Source organism: Cryptomeria japonica, chromosome 7, assembly GCF_030272615.1.
Source record: "Cryptomeria japonica chromosome 7, Sugi_1.0, whole genome shotgun sequence".
Classification (NCBI taxonomy): domain Eukaryota; kingdom Viridiplantae; phylum Streptophyta; class Pinopsida; order Cupressales; family Cupressaceae; genus Cryptomeria; species Cryptomeria japonica.
Window position 1 is genome coordinate 487478521 of NC_081411.1, and position 14049 is coordinate 487492569.

At 33.4% G+C, this 14049-nt stretch overlaps 1 protein-coding gene across 5 annotated transcripts in view; it reads right to left on the reverse strand.

The window, feature by feature from the left end:
- Positions 1–14049, reverse strand: part of LOC131065753 (metal transporter Nramp6) — a 212720-nt gene that overhangs the window by 99938 nt on the left and 98733 nt on the right. For all 5 annotated transcript variants that reach the window (XM_058000381.2, XM_058000380.2, XM_058000378.2 and 2 more), the window contains exons 4-8: positions 12312–12390; positions 12028–12132; positions 11615–11724; positions 11201–11382; positions 4849–4918 (exon numbers count right to left, since the gene is read on the reverse strand). In XM_058000381.2, the coding sequence (XP_057856364.1) occupies positions 4849–4918; positions 11201–11382; positions 11615–11724; positions 12028–12132; positions 12312–12390 (546 nt within the window). The remainder of the gene's footprint in view (positions 1–4848; positions 4919–11200; positions 11383–11614; positions 11725–12027; positions 12133–12311; positions 12391–14049) is intronic.

Below are 14049 nucleotides of genomic sequence, written 5' to 3' on the forward strand. Positions count from 1 at the left end.
ACCCTATGTGGGAGTTTGAGTTGTTCAACTTTTTGAGCCACAGGACACTAACCCCTAAAAGGATTGGTTTCGACAATGAGAGATCTACCCTAGCTGATTTGCTAGTGGAATCATTAAGATTTCACACATGTTGAAGTTTAATATTTTCACATTTTTTCTAATTTGCAAGTACAAATTTGTAAAGGTTTTTGTAGGAAAAAGATTAATTTATTTGTGTTGTGTGTGTCAAAAAAAAGCAGTGTGCAATGTGTGATAGTGGAAAAGGAAACAACTTTCTCAAATGTTGTGTGTGTTGTAAAATAAATTTAAATTTTGAATATTTAATTGGAAATGTTGAGAATGTCCCAACCGCCCCAAATAAGGAGTCATACCATTCAAAGGTTCAAGGGAATGGATCAAATCTTTGATTGAAATCTCTAAAACCTTGGAAAGTTGCATTGTTACCATTGGTGGGCCCCACTTCAGCCACCCTTCAGCAAGTGTAACAGAAAAAACAAATCTGCATCCATGCATTGTGGCCATACAACCTGGAAAGCATTGCACACCTCATAATATGTTACCAAAGAGGAATTCAATGCATAAAAGAGGTATTGGAGCTTTAAAGATATTCAACACTGCCAAAAAAAGGTTTCTAAAATTGTAGTGTAATCACTCCCTTAATGTAGTCATACCACTCTAACATGAAGTTGTACCTCTTCAAGGCACAACAAGGATATCCCTATCACACGGTATTGAAAATTTGTACTACTACCATTGAGATCATCTAATCATTTTGCATGGATTATCAAGTTGACAAAATTTTATGTCTTGACTTAGAGGAATTTCACTATCAATTTTCAAAGAAATTTAGATTTTCCCATCCATTTGGATCTCATATCTCCTTTATTGTTATTGTCTTTTTCCTTTACGTGACCACTAACAACCAAAGCATCATTTACAAACTGAAAGATTTCATACCTCATTTCATCTAACATTATGGCACCAACCACCTCCTCGAGTTTCATCATTGGACAATACTATTATATTGCCAATCACCATGACAAGGTTGTTTCATGAATCTAGCAATGAACAAAGTAAGGTAATACACTAGTCCTCCTCATCCATCTACACGGTAACAAAAATTAATTGGCTCACCACAATGTTTGAGCAATTTTGGTCTATAATAGAATCTCCATCTTTTATTCTTAACAAAATAAACCTCCCAAAGAAAATGTTTGTTGACAAGAGACTTTGTCTAAGACAAGTTCCCTAACTTCATCAAAAAGATCATCATTGAGTTTTCTCTGATACATTCAAGAGCATAGATTCACATAGGCATGGTCTAAAGAAGTTGCTTGCCTTCCTATCGGCTACTCGATCTTTTGCAATAATGCCAAAAACTTTTTGACCAGCAACTGCAATTTATTGATCTCTATCAACAAGTATATATTCCTCTCAAGCTTCTGAAGCTCTAAGTTATTTCCCTTGAACTTTTCAATCATCCTTCAAGAAGTGCCAACCATCTATGTTCCTGAAAAACTAATGCATGTATGCACAACTCCCACTCAAACCAAGATTTTAGATAAGAGTCAAAATAACTTCTCACAAATCTAACAAGAAAATCAGCTTTAATATCAAACAAAGGAAAATGCGATGCTAAAACAATTTCAATTAAACTAGCAAAACCAATGGCACAGAATATACCTTGGAAAGCACTCTCAAGAAAACCCCAACAAGAAGAGAGCACACTGATTATATTGTCCTTAGAAGAGGACTACAATACAATCAAAGAAGTACAATTGAGAGCTCTGATATCTAGAGAGGATCCAACAATATAAACTCTTTCTGAACTTACAAGAAATGACCATGTGTAACCCCATTCTAAGCATCCAATTAACAGGCAAGAGAAACCCTATAAACCATCAATGGCTTCTGAAACCATGGGTCAAAACAAGAGACCTGATTTGGGCACCCATGCTGGACTCTAAATCTCAACACTTTGACAAGTAACCAATGCATCTACAAAATCATAAGGAACTCCTATTTGATGCCTACAATCATGTTTCTTAAGTCCTCAACCCAAGGAGAAATTATTGTTGTTACATGATACTCTTATCCCACCTAAAATAGTGGTTAAAGATGCTCCACCTAGTCTTCCATGTAACCTCCCTTATCAATGCTCTTACAATGCACTCACACACATCATAGATTCTCTTACTCATCTTACAATATCACAAATGCTCTTACATATAACTGAATGACATTAAATGCTCTCTTACACATCATATTATACAGTCCAAGAGATAGGATACACCATACAATGAATCTGAAAAATCCCTATTTTTACTTTATAACAGAATCTCAATTTCAAACACAGATTTTAACTAGGAAACATATCACACTTGGATTCAAATCAATGAGCTCAACACAATTCATTTCACAATTTTACACCAAAGAGTTTTAAATCAACAAAAGTTCCAGGACCACATACTTTCAGAACTTTAGAACAGCATTACACATTGGCAACTTCTCTCACAAGCACAAAACATACCACACTCCTATTGATGGCAACTTGTGTCCTCGGTCTAGTCTCTGAGATTTAAGATTTATGTATTTGCTTCAGCATTGGGAGGTGCTTCCGCAAATCTTCTCGGCATAAGTCCTCCACTACTATGGTCCGCACCTCTCAATAAATGGAGCAATATTATATCCCCTTGCTTTGCCTTTGTATCTTCCACACTGACTTGAAACAAATGGAAGGTCACTCCCAGATATGATGTTTCCACAAGAACCTGAGCCTCACGAATACCACACGCAGCACTCAGTGTATTCAAACTAGTTCCCGTTGGTTTCAGTAGACTGCCAAGTGTATAGCTCACAACAGGAATGATCGATTCTGCTCATAGAAGTAATAATATCTCCAATCGATTACAAATGCTATTGTAAAAGATAGACTCCATGTGCGATAAAAAATCTCAAGCGCCCGCGTAAAGCATGAAGACAGCTCAATGATATTTGCAGTGGCGAGAAATATATCGGCCCTTTAATAGCCACAATTCTTCTCAAGACACGATTCGGGTATATGCATAGCCACACTTAAAAAAAATCAAGCCTTCAGTGATTCCTTATTTCCTTCAAAGACAATCACTTCTAAAATCCCCCACAATAAATAATATTGATGAAACAGAAGAACAATATTGGTTTTGTAATTTGTATTAGAATATTTAATTATATTTTAATTAGCTTTATTTAGTTATTTATTAATGGTCATTTAGCTTTTTAGCTTTTTAGTTTTCCCTTAAACATCTAGTTCTTAATTTAGAACGTCATCTTGTAAACTCTTTATATACGGTTGTATATCGTTGAATAGATTATCCGATTATTTTGAGCAATCAATTTTTCAATTCGATCAAGCAGGCAAGCAGACAACTCACAATCATATAAAATATCTCTTTATTTTAGATGGAAGAAATTCATCACAACAATATTGAACCACAATAACTACATGTATCTTTATTTAATAAACATATCTGCAAATTTGTCTCTACAAGAGACTTTACAAATTTGGCACAAATGTAGACTCCATCATGAATCCACCCCTCTAGAAGAACTAGGTTTTCGTCCAGCCCTTCTATTTAACTTTTGAAGGTTTTCATCCCCAGAAATCATAGAACGTTTATCACATCCAAAGCATGTCTTTAACCCAACCCCAAGACCTCCATATAAAGCTCTCCAGGAAACATCTAAAAGATTAGGCCGACTAGAGAACTTATTTAATAAAGTAACTTTATAATAATATTATATTATTATATTTTATTAATTAAATTAATTAATATTAAGTCATCATTTGAATATTTTATTTATTTTATGATAACTTAATAAAAATCAATTTAATTAAATGTCACCTTAAAAATTGGGGACATTACAAAATCTTAAGGTTCCTCCAAGGGTTGTATCTCATTCCATGAGAGGCCATAGAATACAACATAACATATTAAATGTTTTTACAAAGACATGCAAGGTTTATAATACCTAGTTCTACATTCTACAAGGTAAATTTCCGTGCTCATACCTCTTTACTCTTTTCATACTGATTTTAGTATTTCACTTGCTTTGCTATGATTATATGCAACTAATTCACAAACACAGGCACTTAAGAAAGCATACAAATTACATGTTCAGTTGATTGCAAGCATGGTTCTTGTTTATGGGAGTGAGTTGAAGAAGAATTAAGGCTCATACAACTTTAAAAAATCATCATTACTTCTTTATTACACAATTGGATAAGATGAGTAATATGTGGTAGCAATATAAAAAGGGTGTGAAACCTGAATTATAGCATTAATAGCATATATTTCTGTGTGTACACATTGTAAATTGATTGAAAAATAGATGGCAACTAATAGACGAAACAAACATCCTTTTCCTCTAATATTTGTTGGTTTCAGTAGCATATTGTATTGGATCAGCACGTACCTGGATTGACATCCATATTTTTTTTAAGTATATATTGGAATATCAAATTAGATAATAAATCATTTTTGACTAATGAGATTCTCTTGATCTCAGCAGGAACATAATATGAAGTATCTTTAAAAGAAATATAAGACATATGACCATATTGTTTCTATTCCAGAAAGGGTGAACAAGGTTACTTCTCTCACAAATTTTCTGATTAGCAAAATATTGTTATTTGATTAAAGGTTCAATTAGCAAAAACGAAAATCCAGCTTAAAACCATAGATTATACTAAAAAGATGAGAACCATTTACTAAAGGGGGATTCTTTACACGATTCCTATTCAAAGAGTTGTCTAGCACCACAATTTCTACAGCTTGGACAATGTTTGAAAATGATGTAAGAAATAACCTTGATTCCCTGAACTGTTCTGGGAGTTTTCCTTGACAGTACAAGAGCTGAATGTAAAAATAAGTTATGCCTGTAAAACAAAATTGCAATACATATTAGAACAGAATTGTTTAAAAACAATTTAGGATGCTTTACAAATAATGAACATGGAAAAGATCCATAGAAAAATATTTCTACTTTTACTGCCATGTGAAATTTTACAAATGATGATGAAAAGCATACAGTTTACGTATAGAGAATAGAGCAAACTTAATAATAAGAAAGACAATGTGCTAGATAAAACAGCAGTTCCATCTTCTTAAACTGGCACAAATGCAAGGCATCACCAACATGCCCAAACATCAGGTAAGCATGTCAATAATGCGCAGTGAGAAAGTTAATAAGTGTCAAAAACTATGAGATATGAAATTGTTTTCTCTCATTACAAAAGTGAACCATAATACAACCACATCATATTTGAAACTCAGTAACCAGAAACATCTTTAAAATGGGAAGAACTTATACCAGCAATTAATATACAGCTCTTGCATAGCCATTCACGAATAAAAATAATATTATTTTTCTTTTTTTTATTTCCTTACATTCCTTACTATTGTATTCATTTTCTTTTCCATTTCCAATTTCTAAAATTAAACTTGCAGGTATACTCAATTATGGAAGGGAAGAATATAGAACTACTAGAAAAGAAAACCTCCACATAATACACAAACAATGCAGGTTACAGATCTAATTTACTGGAAGTAACAACAAAACAGATAATCCTCTTCTTCCTTTTCATATATATATATATATAGTGCTATACTCTAATAATTCTTTTTTTCATCTTTTATTCATTTACACAGTATAGAAAAGAGAAAACAAATCTATCCATTACTTGACTAATTTAAAAACATATAAATTCAAATACAGTATAAGCACAGTGACAGTTCTTTGTTAGCAGCATGTCTTTATAACTTAAACAAACTCTTCTTAGTAGAGCATTTTTGTTTCCTTAATTCACAAGTATGAATGAATAAAATACAATTTATAGAAGTATATTTTTAAATATTCTTTTCTCAAGGATCTAGCTTGTTTTCCCTTCATACAATAGTCTACCAGATGATACTGTCACAAATTCACATGGTATTACACTTCTTGAGATGGGAAACTCTACACAGCAACACATTGGCAGACCAAAATATTGACAACTCAGTGCCTCCTGATTCCTAATGCTGGTGTAAAATCTCTTGACATGGTAAAAACCTTGGATCTACCCTCTCCTACTATCCTTTGACCTGCATTATTGTGGATATTCAAGCATTTGAGAATAAGGGTAACCTAGCCTGTAGGATTTTCCATTGAGAGCTAAACTGGAGAACAATAAAGAGGGGCTCTCAATTTCTTCATGCCACCCATCAACCAAAATAAAAGAAATGAAAATATTTCTTAATAAATATTTTTTTACGCACCTAGGGAGAAATAAAATCGCTGCATGTTTTAAAACAAATTATATTATAAAATATAATCTTCCTATCACCTTCCATTTGCCCTAGACCCGTTAAATGTGTGTATTAACAAGAAAGTGCTTGACATGTCATTAGTATCTTAGAATCAAGTTCTAATAAGATTTTGATATATACTAAGAGATAGGATAATGTATAATAACTATTAAAATTAAAAATATGTTGATAAAGATAGTTGTATAAAATATTGTTAACTTAATTATTTATTAACCCTATATAAACTATGGTGTTTCAGGCTTTCGGCAATATGAATGAATAATTTAATCTCACTAAAATATGCATAAAATGAATGGTAATGATCTTGCCAGGATTATGGTGAGAGGAGTTCTAAGCAGTAGCTAAGTAACGAGTTCTTGAAAAACATTGTGTTAAACAAAAATGTCAGATTTAATCTGTTTGGAGTGATGGATTTAACACTGGAAAAGTCACCATTACTTGTGCATAATGTGGAACAAGATTTCAAGTTTCACAAAAAAAACCAATAGCATAAAAAATACCTAGAAGGCAAAGATTTCTGCCAAAGAGATCTTAACAAGATATGATAAATGTTTTAAAAATCAACAAATTCTAAAAAAAATTGGTCACAGAAAACTTACAGTGGAAGCTTAACCGTTTCCATAAAATTGGTCAGATGTTGTATGGGCACAAGGAAGTGCTACCTAAGAATTTTGTGACTTTGAACCTTGGCATGACAGTTTGTGACAGATTGGATGTCGAAGAAGATATGCATGGAAGACATGAACAGCTAATCACAATAGATGAGAAATACGTAATGGCACAATAGGTCAAATAATTGGAATAATGATGAAGTTATGGAACAATAAGCATTTAGAAAAGCATAATATGGCAAACAGAGCTTAGGTATTTAAGTACAAAAGAGAAAACAAATATTAAGCCTGGGAAACTAAAACTGTGAAAGAAAGAGCCATACATCTTTCCATATACTGTGTTAAGGTATATGGCAACAGCACAATGCAACCAACAAACATGGATGGTATGCTTTGTAAAGGGAATGGTGAGTAGATGAGAGATGAGATGTACAAAAGAAGGCAACTTGATATGGATGAACAAATATAAGCTGTAGAATGTTGAGGTGGAACGTGCATATGCCCACGTCAAATTGAGGTTCAAACTGATGAAGGGGACACACATTCAAAGTGTATTTAGAAAGTCAGAAAGAAAGATGAAATATACCGGCTTCTTTTCTTGTTTGAAAATGGAAAAAGGTAATTTTGTAAAGATTCAATAATAGCAATGAGAGGGATGCAAAAGAGGGAGAAGAGGACATTATAAACAAACTTTCGATTGAAGACCTTAGTTAAGAAATTGAGGTTGTATGGAATATAGGAGAAGGTCCAAAAACAAAGGACGGAAGATTTATGCAAGAGTAAGGAAGAAGATGGTACCAAATGAATGAAAGAAAATTGAAAATGCTTTGGTACAAAGATTCATGGGTTGAATAAAGAATAGGACATAGAATTCAGGAGGAAACCTAAATAGAATAAAGTGCATGTCAAGGATGGATAATCTGGTAAAGGGATTCCATACAGACTAATAAATTCATTCTTGATTGTCTAATGTAGACAATGCAAAAAGCCTGGCCCTCTGAGTCAAACAGCCTAGTCGAAATGGTACAAACAGTCTAATTCAAGATGATTGATAGCTTTATGGTGGGGCCCAATTGTGAATAAAATGTGTTACACAGCTTTTCAAACCATGCAAACAGTCTTGCAGTGGACCTAGGTGAATCTAGTATTATGATGTTTGATGGTCATGACAAGTATTATGGACAGCCAAGGCGAATTAAAGATGAATAGGATGAATTGTGATGCAAATAACCTCCATCATGTATATGGCCAAAATGAGAATTGTGGTCAAATTAGAAAAGATGAGACTCATAGAAAATGGCAAGAAAAATCAATATGGATGCAGACAGTCATGCTAATGTAGACAACAATGACAGGATTACTAATGGGAATTACCAACCATGGAATCGGTAACAATAAAGAAAAATGAAGGGAAGTGTCATCAAAAGAAGAGCACATGGTATGTCTTAGTGTGATTGTCAATAATTAAAAACACTATCATATGGAATCAACATTAGCCCTAGCATTATATTGTCTCTTTGGTAACAATCTCTCATGAAAACTATTGCTTCATAGAGACTTGAACATTATGCTCAAGTCTACTTTGAAAGCTGATTTGCAGGTAACGTATTGTGCTGAAGGTTTATATTATTTTCAAAAAGTCAGAGAATATTGTGGTGTGTGCAAGTTTGGAAACAGAGATACTGTGTAGTGGGTGCTGTGAGAAAGTAATAAATTAATTATTTTATAATATTGGTGATTTTTCTTTCCCAGCTGTACTCTTATTGCAAACTAAAGAGGAATTGTCCAGGAATATAAGGAAGACGATTCATTGTTTAAGGAAGTTTCAAAGCTTTATTTTTCCTAATCGCAGTCTAGAGGACAATGTGACTAATCTTAATATTTGAAAGGAGTTGTCCTCTCAATATGACTTAAATGAAAGATGCAAAGGCTGGCCAAATGGTACCTCAGAGAAAGTGGGAGAAAATTCCATGAATTGGCCTCCAATTACACCTCTTTCAAAATAATAAAATTCCATGAGTCAACCTCCAAATAAAGTCAATATAACAAACAATCTCCCAAACTTTGACATCAACCACCTTTGTCATCAATGACAATATTTCCAAGAATCTCACTCTAACATCAATAACAAGCTCCCTTCTTGAACAATACACACTTTGACATCAATGACAACATTTCCAAAAATCTCTCCCTTTGTCATTGATGGCAACCTTGCAAAGAATCAATCATCTGTGAACACAACAAGAACATAATACTCCTTCTTTCTGCAATGCTCCCCTTTCTATTACTCTTCCCCTTTGACATCAATGGCAAAGGGATGTCCACTACTATCACAAAGCATCTCCCCCTTTATGTAACTCTCCCTCTTTCTGAAATCCACTAGCTAATCTTTCTCTGAGCTATCTTCTAAAAGCATATCACCAAGCAATCTACAAGGCTGAAAGATAATACAAGTAACAATCATTAGCTCCTCTGAATTTGTGCTTCTCCTTAGGCATTCAGAATTTTTGCTTGAGATAACTCCAACTTGACATGTTGTTCGACTACCTTACTGCCTTTCAATGTCTGCTTCATCCAGAGAACTTGTTTGCAACATGACACCATTGCTATCATCAAACGTTTCTTGCCCAATCTGCATCTGTATATGTTACTAAAGTGAAATCTTCACCTCTGAGATACCACAAACCAAAGTCCAAGATGCCCTTCAAGTATTTGAATATTCTTTTGACTGATTGCACATGAGTCTCTCTTGCCTAATGTCTGGCCTTGATGTTGTCACATATAATGGGCTACCAAACATTGACTTATACAGTGTCTGATTATCTAAAGCTCATATGGCCCATAACCTATATCTATGTGAGCCATCTATTGCTGCAAATGGAGGGAAAAGGATAATTACTACACTTTCTTGAAGACTTGATCATAGATTTACAAAAAGTAAGAGAGATTAATAGATGTACCCGAAGATCTTGGCAATTTGGACTTAAACGAAAGATGCAAAGGCAGGCCAAATTGCACCTCAAAGAAAGTGGGCGAAAATTTCCACAACTTGTTAAACCCTACACTTTTGTGGGACACAAGCATCTCAAAGGGAGGTATGATCTATAAAGATTAAGACAAACATAAACCCTCATCAATTTACCAAGAATCAATCAATGACAAGGCTCAAAATATAGTATTACTTGAATGGTATGAAACCATAGCATACCGCAAGTGTCAGTTACAAAACCACTATATATCATAGGCACGCCAATTATGAAAACGCCTGGTACTACAAGTGTCAATTACAAAACATCAGGAACAGCAGGTGTCAATTACAAAATCACCAGGTACCGCAAGTGTTAGTTACAAAACAGCCAAGTATCCCAAACATCGGTTATGGAGCTACTAGAAAACATATGTGTCACTATACAAAACTATCAGTTAATGCAGGCAATGATTTCAAAACCTCCCATTTAATTAGTCAATAAATTCTTGGTAGTGAAACCAGCAATTAACAGAGACAGAGGTAGTAAACCACTGGTTTGCACAAAACTGTGATGTCAACACAAAAATTCATACAAGCAGAGTAACAGCAAACCAGTCTCTTCACTTCCAAAATAGTTGGATACTTTCTTGAATTATAAGAGAACAAATTGTCAAAGGAGAACATGTGAGTGTTGTTCAAGTGTTCATAGAAACAACAACAAGAAAACAAACATGATAGGGCTCCATAAGGCAATAAAATTGAGGAGGCTCAAAAGTATATAACATTGAAAGCCATGACAAGAAGAATCAAAAAACATTGGATACATGCACTCCTCTCAACTTGCTCTTTGATGTTTGTGGATCTTCAGTCCTTTCTTGTGATGACTTTTTAGATGTCTAGCTGATCATTTCTTTAATGCTTTCAATGTTATATTTTATAACTTATATAACAATTGTAAATCACGTTTGCGTGGAAATATTTTATAACTTCTATGACAATTGCAAATCATGTAAGTGTGGAAATATTGTACCACAAAGAAAGTCCTCTATCTAAACTTTATAATGATACAAACTAGCACTCCTATGTATAGCTGTGCCTATAACAGGCCATAGTAAAGCCATACATAATAAGAAATGTAAATTTTAATATAAAGTTTGCTTTTCAGTGAACAAAGAATACTGGAATCTTTATTAAATCATAAGATAGGCAAGCAGAAGATCAAATTCCTTCTAGTTTAGCAGACTCCTATTGCCATTCCATTTAACATTACTCACGGCATGACCATTGCACCAAGAAGAGAGATTGCTATTCCAGTTGCTCCATGACTGCTTAGTTTTGGTATAAACAGCCCTTCAATGACTTTGTGAATGGATATATTTGCATATTTTATCTCTACAAAGAAACAGCTGGCTATGGTGAGGACCAGAAAGGATATAAATAGCTCCAACTTCCGCACCTGCACCAATAATAAGATGATAATCTCAGAATTCTTCTCGCAATGCAGAATAGAAACATATCCAGAAAATTATCTTGATCATCATGAGTGTTTGGTGCAAAGGGAAACAGATCGTGACAAAAAAATCTCTATATTGCTTTCAATTATATTATCATCAAAAACTTGAAAAGTTTTACCTATCAACTTTTTATTACCAATTATAACATTAAGCCTAAGCTAACAAGGCACTCACCCCATACTGCTGCAAGGCAAGAAAAATCAGAGTACTAAATCCTGCCAAGATAACTCCCAGCCACAGTGGAAGATGGAACAACATATTTAAGGCATATGCTGTCCCAATAACTGAAATATCCAAATTTTACAAACAAGAACATGCACTATAAGTATTTTGGCAACATAAAAAAAAAATTGAGAGAAAAGAAAAAAGGCATATTGATTACAAAAAGGGCTATATAAATGCAAAGTTCAAAACTTTAAAACATAGAAATAAACATCTGAGAAAACAAAAATGTAATTATACGTTACATACTACCTGTCCAGGTGTCTATAAGAAAAAAGAGTGGAAGAGTACTCAGAAAACAGTAAAGAAAATTAATCCTAAAATACAAAATATCCATTTTAATATTCAGTAGAAAGTTATATAACCTTCTGGAATATCACTAGCGACAACAGCCAGTTCAGCCAGTACCCAGAGTATGTAGTTTATTTCTGTAGGATATTCTGCTCGACAATGTTCAGCTAAATGTTTACCTGCATGTTTGTAATTTACAGAAAATTTTAATCAGAATTGCATTGCAAATTCAATTAAAGCTGAATCAGTTTGAATATAAAAATAATTAACAGTATTAATCATCACCAGCCCCACAAAAGAACAAAATGAAAAAAAAGGCTATAAAACTAAAGTAAATAAACTAAAAAGTGGCACTCACCAGTCACAACACCTAAATTTGAAGCTAGCGATTGGATCAGAGCGCCAGATATAGTAGCCAGTAAGAGTACCCAAAGAAGCTGCAAGTTCAGGCTTTCCATATCATCGTCTATGTTTTAAAAATCAACAACATACATTGGCATCTGTTGTCTATTCAAAAAGTCTAAACATTGGTATACAAAATTGAAAATCAATAGAATTTTAGCATAAAGAAACTACAGTGGAGCTTTAAATTTTACTTTAGAGCCATAATACAAATCCCAGTTTATTCTTTTAAAAAGAATGGAGCTTATGACAGATCCATAGATATACTGGATTAATTGATGTAAATGGTTAGTTATTCAAAAATCCAAAATTTAGGAAACTAGAAGACCCAATTAAAATAGTTTTCACAGTATAAATGTTGAAGATCACCAAATCATATTCAAGAAGAATCACTATTTTTTTGAGGTCTATGATCTGTGTAAAAGTGTCTAATACTATTCATGTTTACCTGATGAGGTTTTATAATTAATGTCAATATGAATTTAAGACAATAGCAACTACAGCGGTTTTACAATTTACTAATTTTGGCAACAAATCTATTCAATAGGTATTTAAAATTAATTTGAAAGAATCACGCAAGATGGACCATACACCATTGCAATGTGTATAGCACAAGCTTTCCTATTATATATTGAAAATATATGCTCAACATGAAATGCCTTCTTAGCAATCAGCTGTTATTGAACTTCAATAAAACAAAATAAAGAGAGGTTGCTTTCCTGATGTATTTAGAATTTTAGATTCTCCAAAAGCCAGATTATAGTTATTAAATTGAATCTAGAAGAAAACTATTGGCAAATAGCAAAGTTGCATGGACACAGATACGAATACAAATACAGATGCGGTATTGGATATGGATACGGCCATTTCTCAAGACCCCCAATATGGATATGGCTGGATACGACATTCATAAAAAACTCATACACATATATTTAACACAATTTTCCAAGTTATTAGAGGAGATTTTCATTACTTCAAAAGCAATATAGACACAAAATTGCTACATAAATAATTATAAGTTGATTTAACAATTTACAATATGCAAAAATAATAGAGTTGCATTGGAAGATAATTCTCATTTGATGTAGGTTTTGTTTATACCATTTTATTTTTTTTTAAATCGTACGAGTGAAGTTTTTAAAAATTAAATTTAAGAAGATTTATGTCAAATTTTGTATAAATCAAATCACACAGTATTTGGCACGGTTGGAAATTAAGATTTTTTGGGCATGCATGGGTATAGTATCCAACGTGTATCCAACGTGTATCCAGGCTGTATCGGATACGTATCCGTTTTGGATAAGGGGATACGTGGGCCCAAGGAGGGAAACAGGAGTTTCCAGCTACTCTGGCAAATAGGGATGTGCTCCATTTATTCCATTTCAGATTGTAAAATTAATCCATACAACAACTAGCACCCACAAGGTTGTTTGTTTGAGTTTTCAGATCATTTGCATGAGGCATGACCATATGATGTGAATTTTCATAGTATTGGGACAGCTCTTGACTAGCCTTCTACCTCACATGAAAAAAAACTAATGCTCCTATTATTTTGTGACTTGGATTTTATCATAACCCTTCTAATTTCTTGATCCAATTCTCTCTATGTTTTTAGAAAATTACAAATAGTGTGTTCCTCAAACAACTTATGTGGCCTTATCTTCCTGTCTTATGACTATCTATCCTTACTCCAC